Source organism: Lagopus leucura, unplaced genomic scaffold, assembly GCF_019238085.1.
Source record: "Lagopus leucura isolate 7727_CA_CO unplaced genomic scaffold, USGS_WTPT01 Super-Scaffold_100015, whole genome shotgun sequence".
Lineage (NCBI taxonomy): Eukaryota > Metazoa > Chordata > Aves > Galliformes > Phasianidae > Lagopus > Lagopus leucura.
This window is the reverse complement of record NW_024962269.1, coordinates 5,279,323-5,306,487: the sequence shown is the minus strand read 5'-3', so window position 1 is coordinate 5,306,487 and position 27,165 is coordinate 5,279,323. Positions and strand designations below refer to the sequence as shown.

General features: G+C 41.7%; 3 protein-coding genes across 8 annotated transcripts in view; 1 reads left to right on the top strand and 2 right to left on the bottom strand.

Moving 5' to 3' along the window:
- Positions 1-11,564, bottom strand: part of RAB27A (RAB27A, member RAS oncogene family) — a 32,803-nt gene extending 21,239 nt beyond the window's left edge. The window contains exons 1-2 of one of the 3 annotated variants that reach the window (XM_042876114.1): positions 11,504-11,564; positions 1,173-1,290 (exon numbers count right to left, since the gene is read on the bottom strand). The gene's annotated coding sequence lies outside the window, so the exon portion shown is untranslated. Of the gene's footprint in view, positions 1-1,172; positions 1,291-9,738; positions 9,837-11,503 lie in introns of those variants that run through there. The other 2 variants (XM_042876113.1, XM_042876115.1) reach the window with 2 other exon arrangements.
- Positions 11,565-11,612: 48 nt separating this feature from the next.
- PIGB (phosphatidylinositol glycan anchor biosynthesis class B) lies at positions 11,613-19,604 on the top strand. Its single transcript, XM_042875673.1, is given in 11 exon segments — positions 11,613-11,730; positions 11,813-12,138; positions 12,744-12,848; positions 13,013-13,143; positions 13,711-13,851; positions 14,279-14,330; positions 14,714-14,925; positions 16,099-16,163; positions 17,419-17,629; positions 18,403-18,583; positions 19,122-19,604. Coding segments are annotated over 11 exon segments (1,674 nt in total). The 3' UTR covers positions 19,254-19,604.
- The window catches only part of CCPG1 (cell cycle progression 1), a 19,630-nt gene continuing 12,007 nt past the window's right edge, over positions 19,543-27,165 (bottom strand). For 2 of the 4 annotated variants that reach the window (XM_042875669.1, XM_042875671.1), the window contains 5 exons: positions 26,421-26,675; positions 25,571-25,582; positions 24,647-24,747; positions 22,238-23,643; positions 19,543-20,343 (listed from right to left, as the gene is read on the bottom strand). In XM_042875669.1, coding sequence (XP_042731603.1) covers positions 20,163-20,343; positions 22,238-23,643; positions 24,647-24,747; positions 25,571-25,582; positions 26,421-26,675 — 1,955 coding nt within the window. In that variant the 3' untranslated portion in view covers positions 19,543-20,162. The remainder of the gene's footprint in view (positions 20,344-22,237; positions 23,644-24,646; positions 24,748-25,570; positions 25,583-26,420; positions 26,676-27,165) is intronic. The other 2 variants (XM_042875670.1, XM_042875672.1) reach the window with 1 other exon arrangement.

The following is a 27,165-nucleotide window of genomic DNA, read 5'->3' as shown; positions in this document are numbered from 1 at the left end:
AGGGGCACGGAAGCAAAACACAGTAATATTATCCCATCCCACAGTGCCTTTAACATAATTAAGACTGAAACTATTTACTATCTGACTGAAAGGACTACAATCTAGATAAGCTCTCATGTTTCCTTGCAGTCCATTTTATTTCATTAAATTAAAATGCCAGTCTTTGCAGCACACATTTTTATTCTTTTATTACCAACACATCTATGATACATGAGGACAAACACAGTGGTGCACAACTCGGTTAAAAATCCACCACGCTAAAGGACCATTTTATTAAGTATAAGTTAATGAGAATATGGAAATAAATATGAGGGGGGTGGGGTTCAAGCAGAACAACATTTACAAATACTGAGTTATACTGTTTGTATCATGAGATGTTATTTGCACAACACACCTTACCATAAAGGTCTAATTCTGCCCTGTTTGGCATAATGGAGTGGGAAATGCAGGCTGACTGCCTCGGACAGAAATGGCACCTTTTGTTACTGAATCCTGACACAGGCCACTGCAGTCATTTTAATCTTACTGATAAGCACAGCCAGTTTTGTTCTCTACCTCAGACTGATTTATTTCCAGTGTTCCTACTGAAGAATGAAATCCAACTCAGTGAGCCCAAATTAACACAGCTACAAACTACAAGTAGCACATCAGTTGTCTAAGAAAATTAAAACATCATAATCTGTGTTGATTTTTTTTGTTTGTTTGTTCCTTTCGCTTTTAAGCTTTGATACCATCCTAGTGGGAACGCTCTCCCCTCTCTGTACCCTGGTTTGAGTCCTCTGCCAATGTTACTACCATCGCTGCCCCAATCTTTCCAATTAACTTCAGTGAGAAGGGCCCACACCCCAAATATGTGCCAATTGCCACAACCAGATAGCAAAAAGACCCAAGATGTACTGAAGAGGCTTTGGTTTTAAATGCCAAAACTGCAGCTATGTTTTACACAAATCAGCGTACTCCACAATTTTAAATTTACTTTCCCCTCCAGACCACCAAGATTCTACTATGCTAAATCGGGTATCTCAAATCAACACCATCACAGCATCACAATGTCAAAAACACTGTTTCAAAGCTCTTAACACAGTAACAGTTGGTATAGGACAACTGTCAGCTCAAGAAAAATACTGCAATCAATCTTAATGAAATAAATAAAAGAGGAAATATGTGCATACCTATGCTTAACAGCTGGAAGTGGACCTGTAGCTCTCCAGGTGTACCTCAGCACAGAGCTTCCTGATCCAGTCCAGATCTCTTGAATACCATAGTCATGCAGAAAGAGGCATTAATCATCTGCAAATAATATCAACAGACAAAGAAAATAAAACCAAAACAGTGTAGCTTAGAAGAACAGCTCTAGAATAGCTCTAAAACTTGCACTGGCATGCAAAGCTGTGGGCCCACATCAGCTCCCTGCCCACCTAATTACATTCAGCTGCTTGTCATGTGGTCTTGCTGACCGATCAAGTGATCTCTTTCCCTCTTTTCAAACCAAGCAACACAGACAATCAGATTTCCCTAACCCAGGTAGTAACAAACTTTGAGCCCTTCTTTAAGCTCCTGACCCTCCTGCTTCCTGGCACAGGGAAAAGGAAGTTGCAGTATGCTTTACTGAAAATACAAATAAAATACAGCAAACACAGAAGCCTATTTGTTGTAAGAAAGCACAGCGAGTACTAAAAGCAACCAAAACAGCATGGAGAATTTCAGTTTTGCACCCAGTGTTTCACCTTTGCAGAGGACAGAAAGAGCCACCTCTAGACAAGCCACTGCCAACCACATGAGGGCAGGGATGCAGGGCCATGGGGCAGTGCCAGGACTCGGGGATCCCACCCAGCCCTCAGGGGGCTCTCAGCAGCAGCGGAGCTGCAGTAGGATGGTGCCAGGAGCTTTCTGCACCACTGCAGCAATATCTGCATGCCCCTCAACTCTATGAGATGTGCAGACATTCCACATACTTTAAGCCAATGAGATAAAAGATGGATTGAACATGGAAACCATCCTCATCAAGTCCCTCCATCAGGGCCCACGTTAGCACAGTAGGCCCAATCTGTGCCCCAGGCCCAGCACCAATGCACTCGTTGGTAGGAGCCCCCTGCCCACAGCCCCTCTCACAGCTGCTGCTCACTCTGCAGGTGCTGACTGCAGGGGGCTGAAAGACATGGGTGCAGTGAGCGACAGACCCACCAAGCAGGATTTAACCATGCTGGGCATTCACAGACAGCAGGTTACCTTGCACAACACTTCCGCATCTCAGTTTGTTTCCACACAGTGTTTCAAGAGCAGAGAAGTAAGAAAGGAAATTAAGGTTTGTAAGACTGCTCTCCAGCCTTCCTGCTTACAAAGTGCTGCAGTCAGCTGGCTGCAAAATTTAACGTACCCTTAATGCTTTGAAGGGTACCAGACATCTACCAGACAGACAACTCCAAAAGCTAAACTCATTTGCTGCACTGCTCCACTACCTCACCTTCTTTGCTGGGAACTGAGGTGACATGGTGCCCAGAGAGGTTGTGGATGCCCCATCCCTGGAGGTGTTCAAGGCCAGGTTGGATGGAGCCCTGGGCAACCTGGTCTAGTATTAAATGGGGAGGTTGGTGGCCCTGCCTGTGGCAGGGGGGTTTGGAAATTCATGATTTTTGAGGTCCCTTCCAACCCAGGCCATTCTGTGATTCTGTAACGTGCACATTTTGTTACAATGAGATGGTAAACAACTATTTGAGGTGGAATTTTTTCATGCATTGCCTCAGCATTTTTCCAGATCTACCAAAAAGCCATTTCTTTGACATTCTGTCACAGGCTACTCCAACCCTCAATAATTTCCCCGCAGCTGAAGAAGCTCTAAGCCCTGTTTCTGCTCCCACACACCATTTGAAGTGTTGCCACTCAGTTTTTGGCACAGAAAACTTTTTCTTCTTTAACTGCTTCCCTGATCAATACCAGCACATTTGCTTATAGTGAAGAAATACTTTGACCACAAGCACCCAACGATATCTGGTAACTGCAGAAGGAGGAACAGGATAAGGCGCGTTGACAAAGCAACAAAGCAACAGCTCTGCTGCGCTGCAAGCAGCCCCAGGAGCGGGGTGCCAAGCAGAAGCTGCCCAGCTGCAGGTCTCAGCCAGCAGCGTGCAAGCAGTTTGAGCTGTTACACACAGAAAGACTTTGGCCATCTTTAAGGGAAAAGTCATTCATAAACAATTTCCAGACTCTAGCTTTTGATTTCTGAACAAAACGAAGCTGCTTAACTTCCTTCTCATCAACCTGGCATGAAGAATATCCACCAACTCCCACTCTCCCCCTCCAAAAAAGGGTTTTATTAAAAACAGTAAGATTTGGCTGGGAAGATACAGTTGAAATAAACGTCATTTTCCAAAGCAACACATCTGCATGGTGTCAGAAACTGCAGCAACAACTGAGCACAGCATGGCTGCAGGTTTTGGGGTGCCAGAAAGAGCCCCAGGTGAGCCCTCCTCACACTGCCATCCAGGCCTGGGGCTCACAAGGGATGGGGTGAAGGTTCAAAAACATGCTGTGGAATGCTGTTCGGAGGTCTACAGAGGAATGGCCAACTGTTTGCTTAATAAATCTTCCTATGAAGTTATGAACCGGGTATATGAAAAAGACAATTAAAATGCCTGGAATTTACAGCCCTCTTGTAAAAATGATCCATGCTACAGGTCTAGGAACACAGGAGGAAGCTGGAAGAAAATCTAGTGCAGGACAGCATAGAGTACTCTTCATTTCGGGCATGAGAAAATTTGCCTTTGTATATTCTATACGCTTAAAAAAAGCTATAAGTGTCCAGGCAGTCCCTAGCAAGTCCCTTCCCCAAGAAGAAAATGCCAAATGGTTACCTGTCTGAACTCAGTTCCACAGGAATTTGGGCATCTGCCACTGGACATAGAAATGGGGTGAAAGAATCAAGAAACAGCCCACCTCAGATGATTCTACAGATGATTCTTCTGTGTTTCCAAAGCCAAAAGCTTCAAACTTGCCCAATTGCAGTGCCAGCTGCCCTGTTTCCCTGCCCCCAAATTCTGCTGGGATCTGTTCTTCTGAATGGTTAATGGCTGTTTCCAACACACATTAAAAGCTCAGCAGGCTTTTACGACAGCCACAGCACAGCCTTCACACGCACATACAGCAGATGCTCCTGAACAGCCCTGTCAGACTGCAGAATGAGAACAACCAGCAGGCTGCACAGAGTAATGGCGCTCATTAGCATCCACAAATCTTATCTGTGTCTCAAAACTTCCCCGGAATCGAAGAGGAAACTTTTAACAAATGCAAAAAAGGAGGAAAAACAGCCACTGGGACACATGCGCTGGCGCTGCAAATACGCTGGCAAACTTCAAAAAGAGACAGATCAAATGCTAACAGTAATTACTTCAGAGGGAGATCAATATCCCACAAAATGCAGAAAAAAGAGGGGAGAAAAAAAAGTGAAAAGGAAAAATAAGAACATAATAATTGGTAGGGGGAGATTGCTACAACTGCAAAAAGAATGCCAGTCCTATTCTTGGAAGAAAGGCCGTTTCCCATGAAAAGACACTGGAAAAAATTAGAGGAGCTGGTGGGATGAGCTGCATTGCCACTCAGAATCACAGAATGGCTTGGGTTGGAAAGGACCCCAAAGATCATCTAGCCGTGGGCAGGACTGCCGACCACTCAATCAGCACCAGACCAGGCTGCCCAAGGCCCCATCCAACCCAGCCCCAAACACCTGCACGGATGGGACATCCACAGTCTCTCCTGGCAGCTTGTGCCACCAACTCACCACCTCTCAATGAAATCTTCTCCCCGACATGCAACCTAAATCTCCTGTCCTTTAGTTTAAAATCATCCCCCCTTATCTTATCATTACCTACCTGCATAAAAAGTTTATTTCCCTCCTGTTTATAATCTCCCTTTAAATACTTGAAGGTCACAATGAGGTCTCCCTGGAGCCTTGTGTTCTCCAGACTGAACAAGCCCAGCTCCCTTAGACTGTCTTCACAGGACAAGTGCTCCAGGACTTCTACTTACTTACTGCCAAGCTGCCCACAAACACAGCAGCACACTAATATCTAAGGATGGAACTAAACAGATCTGAAAGGAGGGGACAAATCTTTTATACCGAACAACTACTACTTTCCTTGCATCAAGAACCAACCAAGAACATAAAGAAAAAGCAACTCATACTCAGAAGATCAGTTTTCACATTAGAAATGTAACAGCTCAAGTTTGTCAGCATCAAGTCACGAAACATCCCTTCAGCAAGCAGATAGAAAGCAGGTCAAGCAGGCCCTCCTGCAAGCCAAAAGCCCGTGGCTAAATATTCTGTAATACTACATTTTGAAGCAAAACACCCATGTTCCTCTGTTCCAACTGCAAGCTAATCTAAACAGCTACTTGTGATCATTTCTGAGCTTTCTTTCAGCGCTGCAGGAGATAAAAGTATCAGCATGTTTAAGGGCAGCAGCTTTTTAAACAGGAAACAGCTTCATAAAAAAATATCCTCCTCTGATAGCAGCACCAGATGGCTAACTTCCAAGGGCAACCAGAGTTGCATGAACCACTAAAATAACAGATACACATCAGTTTTGTTTTCATGGAACATCATGCCCAAAGATACGAAATCTTCACTGCAAATGTGATCTCAGCATCAGCACTTTGGAAAACCTTGAAAGAAAACAACCATATCTTTAACAGGAAATCAAAATTCTGCTTTCAGAAAGCAAATCTGCTTACATTTGAAGAACAGGTTAATATCTGATACAAGACTAGTAAACTTATCCCAAACAAGTGGATCTCATCAGTTTGTCACTTCTATTGAACTTACTGTCTCCCCATCAATTTCTATGAATGTCAATGTGGTTTAGAATTTATCCTGCAGTAAAGCCAAGAGTGCCTGTGCCTGCTCTAGATGCAAATGAAAAGGGAAAGGGAAAACAATGTTTTAATTCCTGAATCAAGTTCCTACTCTCTGATAAAGTTCTGAAATAATAGAAAGAACATATTAGAGAGAATACAGCATTTAAGTACTGCTAAAACACCAAGAATGGGCAAACAAAATGTTCTGAATTTAGAAGAGAAATAAAATGTAATAGTTCTAAAATGCAATAGTTCTTCGCAAGAATAAACATGGTTATTCATCCAGACTGAAAAAAATTGGATAGTTCTCTATATAAGAAAAAGTACTTGTTGCAACATTCACATTGTTCAAATTACAGTAACTGTGCTTAAAAGAGGCATATTTAACCTAAGTATATTAATATTTAATCTATTTCACATATTACAGCTCATTTTAAGTAAGATGACGGCTCCTCGAGCCATAAATCCTTATGAAGTGTGTGTGCCTGGTTTCACGAGAAGAGCACCATGCCCAGTAATGAGTGCAGACAGAAGCATCTGCGTTTTGGTACACGGCTGGAACTGCACACTGATAACCTGATGTCTATCTTCAGCCTGAAGAGCCACAAGTCTCCTTTGAGGTCAGTGATCTTTATCTACGTATCAGAAGGGCTGACAACTAAGCATATTTTTTAGTTTAAAAATGTTGTAGCCTTTTAGGAATCTGTTGTACCAACGTAAAGGAATGTGCACTGCAGTTTCCTCAGAAAGGATTTTCAACGTTTTGCAAGTCTACATCAATACAATTTTGAAAGCTGCTTTGATGTTTTTACCCATGCTTCAGCTTAATTGATTCACATTTGCTCTTTGCACTACCTGATCTAAATACAGCTACATAGCATCCTTACTGTCCTTTCATTTATGTACCTGCTTTACATAAAGAATCACTGCAGAAGCTTAGAGCGAGTTTCAAAATCCTACTTGCGAGCACCCACAAATTCAAATTTGGTTTTAAAAGCCTGCTCATGTATCTACCAGCTCTTTTTTCCACTGCAAACCACAAATTTCTAGAAACGTTGTACCCTTCCTAGTCAGCTCCTATCGTCTCTGCTGTTTCCTGCCCCTTTCCTACCTCCCCAGCAGCCCACACTCTGCCTTCCAGAAAGGCCCTCATGTGCTGTGCAGAGTATCAGCATAGCATCATAGAGAAGGGAACAGCTAGGAGATACGGGGTCACAAACAGAAATATGGCTGCCTTGGTTTACATCTTGATATTATTTTAGAGCCATAAAAGCAGTGATATATGTTTCGGTTTTTTTTTCTTTAGTAATTCAAAATACTTGCCAGGTCAGGTCCAAAGCGCTGGCCAGTACACGAACAGGATTCCAACATTTGGGATCATGCAAAACCCTCATATACATGTCAGACTGTTTGCAGTTCCTTGAAGACTCAGCAACATCACAGGAAAACATTATGCTGGTTTTGTGTCACATTTTAATATATATGTATGCCAGAATTTAATCTTCAAAGTTTATTATATCAGAGAATAAATCACAGAAGTTGAGACTACTTATTACAGCAAACAGAAGTAAATTCTGTTGTATTATTTATGAAAAGAAAACAATACAGTACTCCAGTAATTAAATTAGAGGCTAAGATTCCTAATTCATCAAGGCTTTACTGCTAGTGGAGATATAAGCATCTGATCACAGCTGATTTAATGTGGTACGAGTCAGCCCTGGCTCCTGACAGGGATGCAGTTTTCAAACTAGAAAGACAAAAAAGAAATCACGGAAAGAAATCTCATAATCAGATTCTGTTCCCATAGGAAGACAAGCTGGGAATATATTTGTATAAATACAAAAAAAAAAAAAAAAAAGTTTTTGCTCTGTAAATGAGCTGCTTTTAAAATAAATAACTCTTCCTTAAATCATGCTGCTCCCAAACGGCTTTTGAGACATGTCTGAAGTCAGATCTATAAACACAATAGCACACAGGTGGCCCCCACAAGACACACCCGACATACCCAGACCAGCAAGTGTTTGCCTTCAAACACGTGGGTAGCCCTTTGAAATCAAGGCATAAGAAAAAAATTCAGTATCTGCTGGATCAGACCATATGTGCAGTGGAGTATCATAGTAAAGCTTTAATACTGAAGAGAGCATTTGGATTAACTCTTTAAACATGTTTAATGATCATGAGTTGTCTTTAAAATGTTTTGGTGAGCCACTAAGTAACAGGAGAGAAAAGAGCTACGGCTCCTACATTCCATCCCCAGTGCCCACAGTGCCTGCTTCTAAACAGACCTTGCAGCCCATTGCTGCCCCCAGGGTACAGCTCCTGGCACAGGGTGGCTGTGCAGGCCTCGGGCTGCTCTGACCACTGGCAGATGAACTGACAGCCACCCAGCACTGACGGAGCAGCTGGAAACCCAAAGGTGACGCACAAGGATCACTGCCCCTAACACTCATTCTTGTCAATGCCAAAAGCTGCTGAAAAACTTTATCTCACTAATCTGCTCTTTGAAAGGAAACACGCAGTCAAGCGATAAAATAACGTGTAACGATAGAGATGAAAACGAACTTACAATCTGGTTTTAGATATCTGGTCACAGATGAGAAATGTTCTGAACTGTACAAACACCAGCGTATGCTGCAGCACCAGCCCCCACCCAGCTCCTTTCTGAACAAGTTAAGGAGGTGTAAAATCAGAACCCTGAATCAGAAACACAAGAATGTATTGTTCTTTCTTCCATCTTTTCTAACATGCTTTTATCCACTTAAAATCACATATACTACTCCTTCAAGTCTGTGCCAGCATCTGAAATGTATGTTGTGCCGTGTATGCTTTCTTCTGGCTGGAAAACACTTCAAATGGCAACTAAATATTCTGTATCCATGAAAAGAATGGAGATTGAGAAGACAACTCCATGTAGGAGTACACTTCCAAGCAAAGGCACGCAGGTCAGATGTTAGAAACCGCTCAGAGCTATCAATACATTTTACACACAAAAGTCAATAAGCATTTTGTAGAGCTTCAATAAAAACAGAGTGCACAAAGATCACCTCTCCAGTAACGCTCAGTAGAATTCCTCACTCCAAGCATACATCTGAAGAAAACTTGTAAATGCTAATTACTGTGGAAACTACTGGCAATCAAAAAGCTCCAAATCCACCTGAGAGACAAAACCCAAGGGAGGGTGTTTCTGGCAGTGCTCAACACGTCCTTTATGTGTTGCCAGTAGCATAAAAAACATCACTTATACTGGAATACAATCTAGCTGCTTACAGAGCGAGAAAAACTGAGTTTTCCTGATGCATTTAGCTTTCCTCAGATCTCAGACCATCAGAGCATTTACCCCAAGCACTGCAAATCAGACCCAGACGATCTCCCGCACCCTTCAGCTCGGAAAGCGGTAGCAGATGTGCCGAATCCTCAATGCAAGGCCGTTACAGCTAAACAGAGAAACACGCTTACGTCGCTCCCACAACAACTTCGCATTCGCAGAGGCCCCGCATACAGGCGCACCGCACCTCTCGTTCTACCACCGCGTGCCTGGGAAGATCCGCGCTGCCAGCTGCCGCACAGCGGGGCCCGAGCGCCGCAGCCGTTCCCGCAGCGGGGACACGGGGGCAGCGCACAGCCGAGCTTCTCCCTGCCACTCGCGGACGCCGCACAACGACCCGCCGCGTGGCTCGGGCGCGGGGCTGCAGACGGCCCGAGAGGCAGCGCGATTCTCGCGGCGCTAAGGCCGCTCTGTCGCACCCACCCGTTTGCCGGCCTCAGAAGCGCAGGGAAATCACCTTTCCCACCCCGCCCCTCGGATCGAGACCACCGCACACGCGGCTCACACCCGTTTCCGGGCGGATCCCGCAGCGCAGCCGCTCCCCCGGCCCCGCCACCCCGTACCTCCGGCAATGCCGCGTCGCTCCGCACCTGCCCGGCCGGGCGGTAAGGGCGCGTTTTCCGCCAGAGCGACATCACTTCCCGTAGGGTGGGGGCAGGCGCCGAGCGGCCCCGCCCGGACGCGGGGCAGTGGCGGAGTCAGCACCGCCTCGGCCGCTCCTTTCCCGGGCTGAGCGTCGGGACACCGGGCTGAGCCGCGCCAAGGAGCTGCCCGACGGGCTCCCCTCACACGGGTGTTGCACCTCTGTGTTGGTCAACACCACTGCTTTGCGGCCGTCCCTCGTGGGCAGGTGGAAGTCACCGTGATTTTGTACTGCGCTTCCCAAACAGGAGGGATGCAGAGCTGCTGGAGCGGGTCCAGAGGAGGGCCATAGGACTATCAGAGGGTTGAGAACCTCTTATGAAGACGGACTGAGAACTGGGCTCGTTTAGTTTAGCTTGGAGAAGGTTCTGGGGAGACCTCAGTGTGGTCTTCCAGTACTTCAAGGAAGCTTACAAGCAGGAGGGGAATTGACTTTTTACGTAAACTGATAGAGATAGGACAAAGGGGCTTTACATTGAAAGAGGGGAGATTTAGGTTAGAAGTTAGGAAGAAATCATTTACTGTGAGGGCAGTGAGGACTGGGCACTGCTGCCCAGAGCTGTGGGTGTCCCATCCTGGAGGTGCTCAAGGCCAGGCTGGGTGGCCCTGGGCAGCTGAGCTGGGGGGCACCCAGCACAGGTCAGAACTGGATGGGTTTAAGGTCCCCAACAACTCAAGCCAATCTGGTTCCCACTGTCCTCTCATCCCCACTTCCATAAGGCCCAGCCACTGCCTCCAACAGCCACACCGCCCCTGGACTTAGATAAAAGCACACTGAGCGAGGTGACTTCTTCCCTCAGGTCATTCAGAGACTGCTGTGAATGCCAACACCTGAAAAAAGTTCCTCCAAGAGCAGCAGCTTGGGATTCTTTTTTAGACACATCACAACCCTGACAGAGCCACGCATCAAGGCACTGCCCTGAGCAGCCACAGAGGGCCTCAAAGCAGCACCCAAAGCAGCGCTTTCTTTCTCATTAAGTGTAGTATAGGACTGAAAACTGTCTGTGTGCACATGTGTGGTACAGTACACACACTGATACACGGGAGCATAATCCATGGCCAGGTGGGTCACTGCCCAACCGCTTGCACAGCTCCCAGCAGATGGCAGGGACGACGAGCAGGATCTGAGACACAAACGGCAGCAGGAGGATCGGGACAGGGGAAACCCACAGAGGCACCAGGCGTAACTGCACGACGGCAACCTTCTTCGTCCAGCTCCCTGACGGTTACTCAAACACGAAGACGCACCTCTGAGCGCTCACAGCTTTATGCACATCACAACACACTTGGGGTCCCTACGGGCCGGCACCGTTGTCACCTCCCGCGGGCGGAGCGGCCCCGGGGACCCGCCCGGCGCGGATGGGCGCGGAAAGCGGGAGCGGCACCCGCCGCCTCCTCACAGCGCAGCAGCGGCTCCTCAGGGCCTCCTCTCGGGTGCGGCGTCCGTCGTCGGCCCGGACGGGCTCTGCTGGGGCTGCTGGGACGCGGGAGGCTGGAAGACGGGCCGGTAGATGTACAGCCCGCTGGCCACGCCGAGCGCCATGGCCATGGCCACATACGGCAAAGGCAGCCTCCCCCGCATGCCGCCGGTCTGGGCCACACCTGCACCGCACACACAGACACGCGCGTGAGGCACCGCGCCGGAGCGAACGCGCGCTCTACGCTCTCCCGCGCGGCGCCCCTCACCTGAAGGACAAGAACACCACCGAGCGGGGAGCACCTGCCCGCCACAGCGACCGGAAGGAAGTGCGGGGGGCGGGACCGCGCGTGCGCCATCGCCAGGCCCCGCCCCGCCATGGCAGCGGCCGGAGGACTGCTGGCGCGCGCCAGGCGCTCGGAGCCGGTGAGGCTCCGCAAGCGCAGGTCGGTGCTGTACGCGGCCGCCGGAGGAGCCGCCGCGCAGCCGGGCGCCGGTAAGCGACGGGGAGGGGAGGGCACGGCACGGCACGGCCCGGCCTCGGAAGGGCCTCTTACCCGCACGCTTCGCTTCCGCAGGCGCCGCCGGCGGGACCGCTGCTCTGACGGCCCTGGCGGTGGCCGCGCGGGCGCTGAACTGCGCGCTCGTGCGCACCAGCTTCGTCCCGGACGAGTACTGGCAGTCGCTGGAGGTGGCGCACCGCCTGGTCTTCGGATATCCTTTACCGCCCGTCCTCCGCGGGAGCGGCCCGGCTCCTCCTTACTGAAACGGCCTTAACTGCAGCAATTATGGGCACCTGACGTGGGAGTGGGTGCACGGCCTGCGGGGATACCCGTACCCGCTGCTCTTTGCCTGCATCTACAGAGCTCTGCAGCTGCTGGGCGAGGATGACGTCCAGCTGCTGGTATGTAGAAGGAGTCGCAGTGCATCTGCTGGTTGCGGTGTATTTTTGCTACTGCTCAGGTAGAACGCAAAGCTCTGTTCTGACAATTAATGGTGCACTAGTGCAGACTTCAAACGTGAAGTCTCTCCAAATTTAGCATTTTACGTGAGTGCAGCACTCATGGCTAACTCTCCAGGCCCAGCCCTGCTGCCAGCGACTGCAGCCTCTCCACGGCTGCAGCCCCCACTCTCAAGTTCCACGCTGACACTTAGCCCTGAGATCATAACTGTTCCCCTGCTCAGTTTGCCAAAGTGTTTAATCGTACCTATGGCAATGGACTCGCTAACAACAGCTCCTTGTGACTGCTGTTGTCATTCATCACATTTTCTAAATTGTACTTTGAAGAACTGAACACTGTCAGTGGAACCTGATCTACTTTCTTGGTTCTGGCAGAAATACTCGTCTTACCAAAGGATCATACTGTCATTGTTTTTTTTCTTTTAAATCATAAGATGTTACAGATAATATTTTCTATCTCACACATAAGTCTGAGCAGCCATTCAGTAGCGCAGTAATTCTCTCTTTGAACTCATTGCAAACATAAAGTTCTGTCTTTTCTCATGTAGATATGGGTCCCTAGACTGGTACAAGCAGTTCTGGCAGCTTTTGCTGATGTGAAGCTTTATTTACTAGTGAAACACCTTGAAAATGCAGAAACAGCAAAATATGTGGTAAGTCTCAGCTGTTTAAAAAAAAATTATGCACATTAATCAATGTGGCTGCAGCGTAAGCATGGCCAAATGATACTTAGTCATGCCTCAGAACTGTCACCTTTTTTAAAGCTACAGAACTTAACATTTGCCCCTGTGCACTCTCTTGTCATAACTGTTTCCAGTACTTCTGCCAGCTGTGTTCCTGGTTTACATGGTATACCTGTACCAGAACTCTAACAAACACCATGGAAACTCTTCTCACCATTTTTGCTCTTTACTACTATCCAATGAAAGGTTCCAAGATGGGGAGCAGGTAAGAACATTTCTCTAAACAGTCCTGAAATTTTTTGGCATGGGAGTAGAACAGAAACCAGTTCAAATGCTGATTTTATCTTAAAATTTAAAGCAAACAAAGCCATCTTATTTTGTGTCAACTGCTCAACAGTAATTGTGATGTTTTCTCTAAAATTTGTTTTGAAGTTCTGATATTGCTGCTATACAACACGACTGTTGTCCAGTTCCCTTACACACAGTATCACAACACAGAAAACTATAAGCTTTAGAAGAATTTAACTTAAGAAAAGATATACTTGTTTAAGTGCAGCAGTAAATTAATGCGGTCACACCATTGTTAACCAGCTATTTATTTTAAAACAAGTACGTGCTCCTAATTAGCAACTCCAGTGCTAATATGGAGTTGTGTGTCTGGCAGCCTTCCAAGCCAAACAAGGTATCTGCATTCAGAGAATCAGAGTTACCAGCAGCATGCAGAACTCTTGGTCAGAGACAGAACATTATTTCTATTGCTAAGTTCCACTGCTAAATAATTGATCACACCTTCTGGTAAGCTTTCTTTGTTTTTTCTGTTCCTTCATTCTAGATGGAAATATTTAAGTTTGATAGCACTTGGAATTGTCATTCGTCCCACTGCAGCTATCCCATGGATACCTTTGGTCTTCTGTCATTTTTTACAAGAACAGAAAAAAGCAGACCTCATCCTGTACAACTGCATTCCAATTGGGTACGTTCCTTCTGAATTTACACTCTATTCACAGCTGTATCTTAAGATTGATCTTACCACTATATACTGTAGCAGAGACAGAAGGCTCAAAAAAGCTGACTGCACTGAAGTCCAATACAAAAAAAAGTCCTTTTGCAAAAGTTTAAAGAAGGGATGTGCTTCTTTGAAGTGAGTTTATATGCTGCAAAAACCTACACAGAGATGTAATCAGAATGAGATGCCAGCAGCATTCCAGGTTAACCTGGGATTACCAAGGATACTGGGCAGTGGCAACTGGCCACTCTACAATGGCCACAAGTAGGGATAATCCTAAAAGAGTTTGGGAGTAATTACTCAGAGAGTTTTGACAACAGTATGGAGAAGAGTACAACCTGATGCATAAGCAATGCAGGCAATAGCAATGCAATCCATTTTTCTTCTTTTGCAGATTGGTCACACTGGGAACCTCTTTAATAATCGACCGTGTGTTTTTCGGCGAGGTAAGCTGCTTTAAACTCAGCACTAAAACTTTTTATTTTTTCAGTCATTTTAAAAATGTGTTGGACTTTTGCAGCTTATTGTCTGTGAGTGTGTCTGGTCTATCTTCTGTAAACGAAGTCACGAATCCCTGAACACTGACTTCTTAGTTATTTTAAATGACAGACTTCAAGTCAGCTCTCAGTAAATCAACAGTTTTCAGTATGCTATAGCACTTGCAAGCTGGTTGTAACAACTGCTAAAAATAGGGATCTCATGCTAAGTCTTAGCAGAAAGGACGTAGGCGTAGGCACAAAGGAAACTTATCAGTTATGCTAGTTTAGATGTTGTCTTTTGTTTTTTTATTTTACTTACCCCTTTTTTTGCCTTCCCCTAACCATCCCAGTGGGTGCTGGTTCAGCTGAACTTCTTGAAATTCAACGTGCTACAGAATTTGGGAACGTTTTATGGTTCCCATCCCTGGCACTGGTACTTCACTCAAGGACTGCCGGTTATCTTGGGTACCCACCTGCCTTTCTTTATTCATGGCTGTGTGATGGCACCAAAACGGTATCGCATCTTTCTAGGGGCAGTGATTTGGACAGTGCTAGTATACAGGTAATTTCTTCTAAACATAATTACTGTCTTTCACCATTTGTGTTCTTTTCATCAAAACTTGTCCTCCCTAGAATGAAAAAGGATGGTATTCAAGCTAAATGACAGAAAACCTAAAATTATTCTAATACACGTAGAAATAGACTCAATTATGCAATGTTTTCTAGAATTGTATGTAATATTGCTACTTGCATCATTAGCATACATGTATATTTAAAAACAATTTGATTCTAAAATACTAAAATAATTTGGCAAGAAATTCAATGGAAAACAATCAGTAACTTCTGCATCACCTCAAGGGTGTTTAAGTAACAACACAACTAGTCAGAAAGCTGAGCTCACTAGACATCTGCTAATAAAAATGCTGCATCATTTGTTTCTCTAATATATCCCCAATAAGAAGAGAGGTTCTTCAACTTATAAAACTTGCTTCATTTACAAGTCATTTGATGACTGTAGATTACACAAAAGAGACAGGAAAGTATATGCAAACTAGTGCATACCTAATGGTAAACTGTCATCAGACTGAAGTAGTAACAGAATACAGCGAAGCAGGAGCAAGGTCACAAATGTAATCTCTCCTCAGACCAACTCCAAAGTGAATGTAGCCTATTGGCCCTTCTAGGCTCCTCTAGCCTTCTGCTTGGTTCTCAGGACAAAGTTTTGCAGTAATTTCAAGTCTTACCCAACTACCCATCATTTCCCCTCCTTCCCCTCCCAAAAAAAAATAAAAAACAACAACACAAAATCAAATGCTGAGGTGGGAAATGGTGTAAAGTTGTATCAGCAGAAGTGAATGTTATTCTGTTAGATACAAATGCAAGTGTAAGTCTTAGCTCAATCTTAGCTCACCATCCATTCTGTTTCTTGCTTTGTTTTTAATACAGAAAACTAGTAAGTAATGTACTCCCTATCGCATCTAGTATTCTTAGTCAGCTTAACTGCTACAGCACAGTAGCCAGTGCTTGGTTTAAAGTGATCAAGTAACTTTAATTTCATTGTTCTCATTATGTTCTTAAAAAGTGATGGTTTGCATTTTTTACTCTAAATTGGTAACATGCCAAATGCTTTTTCATACGTTTAAGTGCCCTTCTCATCTTCCATGCTCTAAACATTATTTTGTCAACAGAATTGATGCATTCAACTTTCTATTGTACTGTATCTGTTTTATTACAGCACACTGAGCCATAAAGAATTCAGGTTCATCTATCCAGTACTGCCATTTTGCATGTTTTTTTGTGGTAAGCACTTAGTTTTAAATGTTTCACAACCTTCCCCTGCTAATAACTTTTACCAAAAGACAGACTGTTAATAGTGAATGTAGAATTCTTAAAATGAGCCTAACTTTTCTTTGCAGATAGAAAAAAGGATGAATGATAGCAAGAGACTGAAATACGTAAGAATCTTTAGCGTAGAAAAAAGTATTTCCTACAAACTGTAATACTGTAGCAAAATCTTATCTGCTGGGAAGTTACAAAGAAAAGAGTAAAGTCTGCAGAACGTGGAGCTGGATAGCTTTAAATTGACAGATAAATTCAAAACAGAAGAATCAGTTAATATTGTAATAACCTATATTTTGCTCATATGAACAAAAGTAAATCTTAGTTGCATGATTCTGTTGCTGGCAAATACCAAATAGCTAATGTCTTGGCTTAGTTCAGTGCTCAGTTCAGAAGATTTAAGATTTTTACAAAAACAGTTTAAAAAAGCCTATAATACACTGTTTCCACTCACGCTTAAATCACAGATTACTTATTGGACTTCATTTTCATCTGAGACAAAGATCTGCAATTTGTTAGAACATGAACCAAATGAAGACTGACTGAAATGATTTGTTGTACACTAGTGACTTCTGAAGCAGGCCTGGTTTTTATTTTGATTCAGTGAAGGTGGTCACAGAGTGGGGCTGTATAAAAGATTTCTACCACATATCTCCTATCATGAGAAATATCTTTTCCTCCTATTACTAGATTCTTACAGGAGTGAGAGGGCAGGGACGGGACATAAAGGAATAAGCATTTACCAGGATGTTAGCTCAAGAACAAGTAACAGTAAAGATCGTATCAGCCAGTTGAAGGGAACGCTGTAGCTTTCAGCATGCTGGAGATAAAGAATACCACAGCCATACCAGAGCAGTCATTATCGTTTATTCTGGCTCTACCCCAACACGTACACATCTGTAAGTCACCACACACCATTCATCCAAGCACTGAATGGACGCATTTCCTGACAAGAAATTAAAACTAAGCCCCAGAGAGATAATGAGTTTGAAATTTTTCTTCTGGACTCCAAAGAACAGGTACAGACTTAACATTTACACTGTTACATCCAACAGTAAGGGCAAAGTCTGATCTTTGAATTTCCATTCAAACAGTAAAGACTGAAGTACATTAAAATACCTCAAAGCAAGGTACTGTTTGCAAATGACTAATAGTTTCCAAAGGTACTACGTGAAACTTCAAGTATTTGCTTATCTAAACTTAAATGTTTCTCTAGGATATTCTCTGAAACACCTAAAAGCATGGAAGAAGTCTGCAGCAAGCTTCTTGCTTTTATCAAATTTAATCCCAGCCCTGTATACAGGCTTGATTCACCAGAGAGGCTCTCTTGATGTTATGAATCACGTACAGCAACTTTGTAACAGCTCTTACCAGTCACAAGCTTTTGTCTTCATCATGATGCCATGCCACTCTACTCCATTTTACAGGTAATAAAATAGCTGTCAGTGTATTATGTTAAAATCTACTAGACATTTAAGCAGAGATGGTAAAAATAAAAAATAAAGAATCTGATTGAGGTGGATAAATGTATAGAGGAAGTTTGTTCTTCATAAAGCTAACACAGAATGAATAGGGAAAATAAGCTAAATGCCTAGAACACAGAATGAGACTCAGGAGCCAAGTTTTACTCAGTTTTTGTAAGACAGTTTTGTATGAAGCTATACAGTAGTCCTAGGGCTTCTGACAATAATTCATACATCTCAATTATAGTAACTTGTATGGGAAAACTGAAGTGCTCTGCTATAGTCAGAATGTATTATTTTAATTTTACCTTTACTTCTGCTGCTGGAAGGTAAGGAAAGGGAATTAGTAACATACAATGACTGAATTCACTATTCCAGAAAGTTTGCAATATAACCCAGTAAGCAAACAGATAAAAACCGCACAGCTGATTGGAGGGGGAAGGGAAGGAAGTACTTTTTATTTACGAAAATGATGTTATGCAGATTATGTTTGCATTGAGATAAATCTGCTTTCTGTGAACTGCTAAAAGCATTCACAGTAGCTTAAAGCTGAATCCACATTTTGTATTTCTGCTTTTTATAAAACACGTAAGTGAAGAAAACATGATGTTGGAGTAAACAAATATAATCTTTTTTTCTCTTTTTTTTCTTTTTAACTGAGGTATTTAGGTGATGAATCATTTCAAATCTCGGGTCTTTATCAGTTTATCCTGAATATGTTTTGTTTTTTGTCCTAGCCACGTTCACTGTCCTCTAAAAATGAGATTCCTTCAGTGTCCCCCAGACCTAACTGGAAATGAAAGCTATGTTGATGAAGCAGATCTATTTTACTCTAATCCACTTGGCTGGCTTAATAAGGAGTTTTACAATGATACACTATTGCCCAGTCATTTGATTTTCTTCAGTGTGCTAGAACAGGTATGGTAAACGTAAGATGAAACAAACTAGTTTTGAGGTCAAGTTACAGGAGAAATTGAGCTGCAGAAGATTTAAAAACTCTTCCTTAACTTTTTAGAAACACTTTAAAATTGAACCCCCTAGTCCATAAAATAGTACAGATACCATTCCAGTGATGCATACTTAACATTCACATGTGCTCTGTATGCTTTCTGCATCTCAAAGTTTTACAGCCTTTTCCTCAAGCCATGTGAAAACAAGTGTATTGTCTGTTCCCAGAATCGTATGCTCTGACGTAACAGGGACAAGCAAACATGCCTCTGTGTCAGGGTACCTCTTCCCCTCAGCTCTTTTATGAAGTCCATATACTCAAATGGCAATGTCTGGTGAAGATACACTGCATACACAATCAAACAGGATAGCTCTCTCTAGCAGCCTTTCCTAAATAAAGAAGTTCCCAAGAATAGCTGAATTAACAGTTTCCAGAAGGCTCTGGAGCACTGTTCTGATGCTCTCCAAATACTTTTGTCTGTGGAAACTAATATATGTTCATTTACAGGAAATATCATCATTCCTAGCTTTAAAGGGCTATAAGAAAACAGCCACTGTCTTTCATACTCATGTACCTCAAGGACGAGTTGGAAGCCATATCTACATCTACAAGAAAAAACCCGAAATGAATCGTATCTGAAGATCAGTTTCTAGACTTACAAACTAACGAGCTCAGTTTCGTATAGCAGTACAGAAGATACTTCACTGCAGAAAGGAGAGAGTAGTGAGACTGAACCGGGTAAGTCAGATGGGAAAGTCTCATTACACAAATATCAACTGTCTCAAAACACATAAACCTCTTCTTGAAGGTAACTTCAGACTGGGGTGAGGTGAGGGGTGGTGATCCACCATACAACACTAAAGAATATCAAGGCCAAAGCTACCATGTGATTATTTTCACAGTAAGAAATCAGACAAGACTGGACCAATTTATAGAACTGTACAGCTATGCTACGTTTATTTCTTTTTATAAATAAAGACTTTTACCCACGCTGTCTCTTTATTTTTCTTCCCCAAAATGCAGATATGCAAAATAGTTCAAGTGCTTAAATCAGCAAGCTGATCAGAATGCAGCACAGCAAATTCTTGACAATTCAGCAGGCTCATAGCCCCCCACCCCAAAACAAGAAGCAAGTATAAGATTACAAAACACTAACAAATACATTACTATAATGTAGACTTTTTTTTTAAGGATGAGATGAAGTTAGTATATCAAACACTGAAGTTAATTATTGGTACATTATGCATGACTCAAGCTTGAACTATACTAATGGAATGCAATTAAGCATATTTTTCATACGCAAGTCATTGCATGCCTAGTTTCTGTAACAATACCACTGGTAGCCAAAGTATCATTGCTTCCAATGAACAGTTAAAGCAACAATACCAAATATGCAAATCAGAAAGACTGACTCCTGCATTTTAACAAAAATTTGTAAAAATCAAATTATCTAGAGAAACTTGCATCTCACTGCTTCGTTGAAAAACAATTCGTTTCCAGAGAACATGGGCATTATTAAGTCTTTCCTTTTTTTAAACCATAAATTACTTAGTATTTTGGATCAAAGGGCAACTGCCCCAGTTCTATTTCAAGATTTGCCATGTGTCTTCCATTAGTGCGACCATGTTTATGCCATTTACCTTCTCTTTTATTACGGTGGTGGTACTTCTGAGCTTGTTTTTCATGTCTGGGATTTTCAGTTTGTGTAAAAGAAGGCCTTTTAGGTCGACTGCAAGGAGTAAACAGAAACTTGTTACTACTCTTAGAAAAGCACTTCTCTAAAAGCATTCTGAAATACAATTACATTGTCAAGAACAGCTCTTAACATGCTGAGGTTGGCTGGAAAAAAAAATTTAGTATCAAGTAGTTCTTTCTCTTAGTAGGAAATGGGCAGGGTTTTTGGTGTAATTGTTTTGAAAACCATCAGTGAGATGGTGTATTTTAAAGATAATCTTTCCATTAATAAAAAATACTCTGCAGCTGGTTTCCCAAGTTCTTTGCAGAATAAAGCTACATAAACAATCTGTTTGAGCACCCCTACTGTGATGCTTGAAAGGAGGTCTCCATCTGTTTTTCAGTTGTTCTTTTATATTCTGCTCTATAAAAACAACGAAAACTTTATAGACTTGTGCCTAGACATGGGCACTTTAGAGGTTCTCCTGCATGCAATGAAAACATTCATACAGAGAACGGTGGTACTGGCAAAACACCACTGCTCACCTATTGCAGTCTGTGATGCACACAGTGCCATTACACTACATGCTGTTATTCTGTCACTGGTCTAGGCTTGGCTAAGCTGAGTTAAGGCTATTTTCATCCTCAGGCACAGAGAATTCAGTAAACTAATTTGAAATTCTGTTCTTCTGCAAACTGGAGTCCTCAAAAATTAAGTAATTAAAATTCATTTTAATAATAAATTAGTAAGAAGTAGTTTAACTATAAATGAAAACAAGTCAAGTATTTGCCAGAACTACACATTAGACAAGGCAACTTGATAAATGCTAGATTTATCACCCTCATTGTTCAGCCTTCAGTAAGAGGATACTATCCTCATGTAGCATCTACTAACTCCAAACTAGTTTTCAGACCTCCTGCTACAATAAACACATGATATAGTAAACAATACAATCCAAAAAATAATCCTGACTGAAGACACACACTTGTGTTGAATACCAGCACAGAGAAAAAGTCCTTTATATGTGTAAGGACAACTAATCTATAACGCACAAGAAAATTATATACAAGGATTTTTTCCTATGTGTTCAGACTAAGTATTAGCACAAAAGATTACATAATGAATTCAGTAACAGCAAAGACATTAAAAGCCACAGAAAATATATACATTTAAGTACTCCAGAAAGAGCAAATATCACATAATACACTAAGGCTGCTTGCCTAACTTTCTTCAGCAAATGCTATGCAGTAGGAACAGCACATTACCTCTAGCTTCTTTGGGCCAGCAAGCACACACCTGCTCTGCAGAAGCCCTGATAATATCATCAGAAACAGAAAAGTGTAGGAAACAACACAGGCCATGGACAGCAAGTCAGCAAGTCCAAAACATTTTAGTACAGCTCAGTTCAGATGATGAGTTTGCTATTTAAGCAGTTCCACTCTGTTGTAAAGACTAATTCAATACTGTACTAACCTACATTGGTAGTTACACACCTGAAAAGGCAGCAGGGAAGATACCTGCCAGAACAGGGCTTTAAGGCTGCTCAAACATATGCTAAATCCTCTGTTAGGCAAGAACAATAGAAAGCTGCAGTTAATGTTTTTTGTGAAACTGCCTGTCTGAGGGAATGAAAAGCTATCATAGCTGTTCAGTCTAAAGTAATCCTACTTGCAAGCTTTCTAAAAGGCTCAGTGAAAAACCAGACTGTACTACATGCCGTAGAACTGTGACCTGTAGTACCTTAAACATTTATTTTTTCCTGCAGAGGAGAATGTTAATTTGGGAGGTGCTAGAAGCACAATCCATTTCTACTGAGTCTCTAACATACATATCTATGGCTAGAAATACAGACATCTGTGTATAGAGTACCATCTGTTAGAACAAGGACACTAGTTGTCTTTAAAAAGTGCTTCATTTTGTTAACGGTTCAGGAAATATGGAAACCAACCTGGGTCCATATTGGGGTGAATTATCATACTGAAAGTAGTATCTGTAGATGTACTTGTCCAAATCATCAAAAACCTTCTCATTCTTATTTTGGTATTCCTTCATATCTTCCAGATAATCCTTGACGTCATTAACAAAATCAGTGAAGAGCATCTGGTCATGTATAAAAAACCCATTATGAAAAAACTGATTGATGAAATTTTCTAGTTCTCTCCAATGATGAAAGTTATGTACAACTTGTTGCAAATACTTTCTCATTAGCCGATTAAATTCATCCACTCCAATAGGATCTGAAACTCTGTTGAAGAGACTAACAAATTCTTGATTAGCACATTCAAAAATACCAGAACAGCCCTTTAGGTCAAACGGATGTTTTCTACTACACAAAGGATCATTGAGACATTTCTGTGAATCTGCATCTTTTTCAAATGTTGTAAACTGATGTTTTCTTCCATCTCTGAAATCTTTTGGCATGTTAGGTCTCCTGTAATGTGCCTGCTTCAGATTGTCATAAGAGTTATGTTCTCGGTAAAAAGTTCGAGCTCTCTTGTTTGCCTCGTATTTTTTTTCATTTGGCTTCTTCTCCTTTTCATCCAAGATGGTTTTTGTGGTATCTTTGAAGTGTCTGAATGTGGACTTTACAGAATCAGAGAATTTTTTCAGCTTTTCTTTCACTGCTTCTTTAGCCTGCTTGATCTTTTCTTTATGGTGTCTAACGAACTCTTTTGCGGAATTTTTCATAACATCAAAAGTTTCTTTAACTGAGCCAAAAAATGACTCTTTTGATTTCTTTTTAGATTTACCTTGCCCTTTAGCACCTCTCTTCTGTCCCTTTTCATTCATTTCTTGTTTTTCACTTTGATCTTTTACTTCAACGTACAACTTCTCCCACAAGTCAGAGCGCTGTTGCTCAAAGTTTAGCTTTTTTTCTAGTTCCACCAGTCTTCCTCGCAGAGTTTCTATTTCTTGATTTTCTCTTACCGTGTCATCATCATTAACACTGTCAGGTGTTTGACGAGAACTCAGCTGTTCCAGTTCTTTTTTCAGGGATTCTGTAATATGACGTTCTTTGTCCAGCTCTCTCCTTAACATTTGTGCTTCTGCAAAAAGCGTTTCCTTTTGCCTACGAAAATTATGGTTTCTTTGCTTTTCCTCTTCCAAATGTTCCCTTAGTTTCTGATTTTCCATGACAATAGACTCAGTACTAGTACCTTTGTCTTCCAAGTTTCTTATTTGTTGCCTTAGCTTCCTTAGTTCTTCCTGAAGTGAGACCAAAGCTTTTTCTTCCTTCTCTAGAGATTCTCTTAAGTGCTGATTTTCTGCAGCAAGACTTTTTTTCTGTGATTCAAAGGATTTCTTCTCCACCTCAGTAAAGGTCAAACACGTGGCAAGATCTCCCTTGAGTGACTAGTGCAAACAAGAAGAAAACAAGACAAAAATAATGATCAGAATTGTTGTAATTTTAGCTAGCAAAATAAAAGACCAAGGTAGATTCAACAGTTTGCTTGCCATTTTGGATGAAATGACATGTTGCAGCATGATGCAAAAAATAGAGCTAGATTATTTATCTCAAGGATAGAAAAACAAACATTCTCTTGGCAACAAAGACCACGTGAGAAGCTCCCACTTCCAACCAGAGGTCATCACCCCTTGCTTTCACTGATTAAAATAGCTGAAGGGAAGTAAACTAGAAACTCGAATTGATCCATCTTAAAAAGAAATTAAAACATATGCATGATATTCAGCAATCTGGATTCCCATGTTACAAAAACAAATCCATTATTTGTAATCATTACTAAGTGTATTAAGCAACAGGGGAACAAATTCTTAAACTCAAATCAACTTTGTTGCTGAAAGAACATATGTAACTATATCCCAACACAAGAGAATAACTCTCAGTCTCTTGCTATCCATGACAAACTCAAGGACTAAGCATCTTGTACTATATGTAAATACTGCTATCAGCAATGTCAAAATAAATTATTCATTTTTAAAAAGTACTCCCAAACAAAGCACTTCCCCAGCATTCTCCCTGAATTATCTGAAAGTGAAAACTTAAGTTAAACATTTGAAAAATGAATAGCCACTGAGAATTTAAAAAGTAACACCGTAAAATCTGCAAGATCAAGCTACAATAGGTTTTTACCAGCACAGTTCTATTTCAGCTGCCTTTATTAATCACAACCTAGCATTGTGTCATAGGGAAGGAGACAAAAGGGACCACGCATATGGGCAAATAACTGCCAGGCTACTATTAAGACTGAATAAATAAAAACCATTGTGCTTTAACACTTAACAGTAACAACACGTGTAATGCACTTCTGTGATAAATTAATTTCACTTTGTGTAAAGTACCCATGCATATTAACAGAATAACAATCCTAAAACTGCCAGCCAAACTCACACCTACCCCCACTTTATCTCCTTGTTCTTGTTGGCACTGGTAAAGGTCATCTTTCAATTCACGTGTCTTTGTTACCAGCTGCTGACGTTTCTGGATCTGTATTGTACCTACAGAGATATTTGGGTTTTTTAATAGCCTCTCTCACAGCAGTCAGAGGAACATATGAACCTAAACATCACCTTCATTTTCTCTGCAAATTCTTGATTTCTGTACTTACTGTCTGACAGTATTTACCAGTAAGAATTAAAAACCTTGTTTAAAATTGGAAAGGTATTCTTATAGCTAAAATCAGATTTTTGCACGTAGACTCTGTTTCTTACAGCGATAAACATTTTTCCAAATAGACCCCAAATATTTTTTTCAAATAGATTGTCTAATTGATGAGAACAGAGGAAAGAATTTTAAGAAAATTACATGGGAAAAAAAGCAACAAAAATCATTTAGAAGTAAAGGTTCAGTGAGTGAATAAGTCAAACTGAATTATTTAGTATAGACATAAGCCTGAGTATTTTTACTAAATATACTTCCCATTCATACACTTTCAAATTCTTTAAAAGGATTTTATTTATCATTGACTCCAATTTAAATACAGTAAAATGATGAAGAGAAATGAAACCTCAAGTTATCACAGGAAAGCAACATCAGACATTGTTTAGCCACTCTGTTTTTCTCTGCTTCTGGCATGCTGACATATACCAGCCTACCAGCTACTACTTGCTGCAACTATACAACACGAAGTATTTTACATGACTGGATTAGTCAACTCTACAATACTGCACACACCAGTAATTCCTAAGATTTGATCATTGTTTTTATAACAGTACACATACACATATGTATGTATGAGTATGTAAGCATACATGCACACAATTTAATAAGTAAATCTGAATACAAGCACGGGTCCCACAATATATCACTTGTGCCTCTTACCTTCAGGTTTACCTAAGGACAAAAAAAAAAAAAAACAAAAAAACCTGTGTCAAGTGAAAATTAGTATGTCTTTCAAAGTAAATGTCAATATTTAGACTAACAATTAGTCAAAACCAAACCCAACTAAAGTCATTCTCTGTCTCAAACTGAATCAAGACTCTTCTTAATATTGCACTTTTCATAAAAGCCTACTCACGAAAAATGACTATTAAGAAATAAATGTCCCTCTTCTGTGTCTTCTTTTTAATTGCTCCACGTATGTCTTACAAGATAAGAATTTAGATCAGTAAGAGTTCTGCTAGTTTGTTAAACACTGCATCGCTCCACATAACGTTCAACTTCAGGCAATGTGCTAAACACAGACAAATTGCTATTATCCTGGACTCTCTGAACCAGCTAACTGCAAGGACACCTACTGCTTGCTTTTCTCCATCAGAGAGAATATGGCTACTGTGTGCTCCTGTAAAAACATGCCTTGCTTTTAAACTTACCAGATGAGTACAAAGACAAGTACAAGACGAAAGCCTTAAGTAATCCTCCAAACACCAGTGGCAATGACAGACATTACCACAGATGCATTTTGAAAGAACAGATGTGAAAAAGCAGAACTCTCAAGCTGTGTTATGAGAAAAACACAAAACATCTATCTGCAAGAGCAAACTATTTATTTTAAACTTTAAATGTAGTCATATTTAACACAATTACATTGCTGAAGGGCCTCTCTTTATTATCCATATATTAGTTGCTACTTCTTAGTTTTAGGTTTGGATTTTTAGCGAGTCAAAATAAAATGGTATTTGTTTCATAAGCAAGCTGTTGGTTCTATGTACTTTGTTTCCCATACACTCACCATAGAAGTGTCCAAAGCCCATGCTGATTGCAATCACCAAAGCCAGAATGATGCATCTATTAAGGCCACTACTGAACTGCCGCTTGTGCTGCTGCTCTTGGGGAGGTTCAGGCTCTGGATCAACAGGTGACCCGCTCTCAGCCTCAGAGCAAGAGATCAGCCTCCTCTTAGCCCGGCGTCTTCGTACTGTAGGACTGGACTGATTGCTGGTTTCATCGCTACTGGATTCATCATTGCTAGCCTGAGATGGAAAAACTGAAAACCAACACAGAACAGTCTTTAAAATGCATTAATCGTTGCTTTGAAAATAATTTAAGTACAAAAATGCATCGTACGTATGTAAAAAGTATTGGGCATCTATCTCAGAGAACGTTAATAAAACAAAGTAAAAATTCTCAATGTGCTAATTTATGCTGGATATTACGTAAGGAATTCTTGATATCCAAAGTTAGAAATTCATTTTTAAAAATGACAAGATAGAGACTCCAGACAGTATCAGCAAAAAACTGCCTGACACTTCCCTGTACCTTCTAATTCACCCACTAAAAAGTCTATCATTTAGATGATGCTACCTCTTAAAATGTCTACATGCACTCCCTCTGCAAGTCCAGGTGAAGTAAAAAGGCTAAGAACTCAGATTTCCTTCTCTTGCAGATACTGACACTCAACTATTTAATAGTAAAAGAGCTACACCCGCTTGTATAACCAAGATGTTATAATTGCAATATAATCAAAAGAGTAAGGC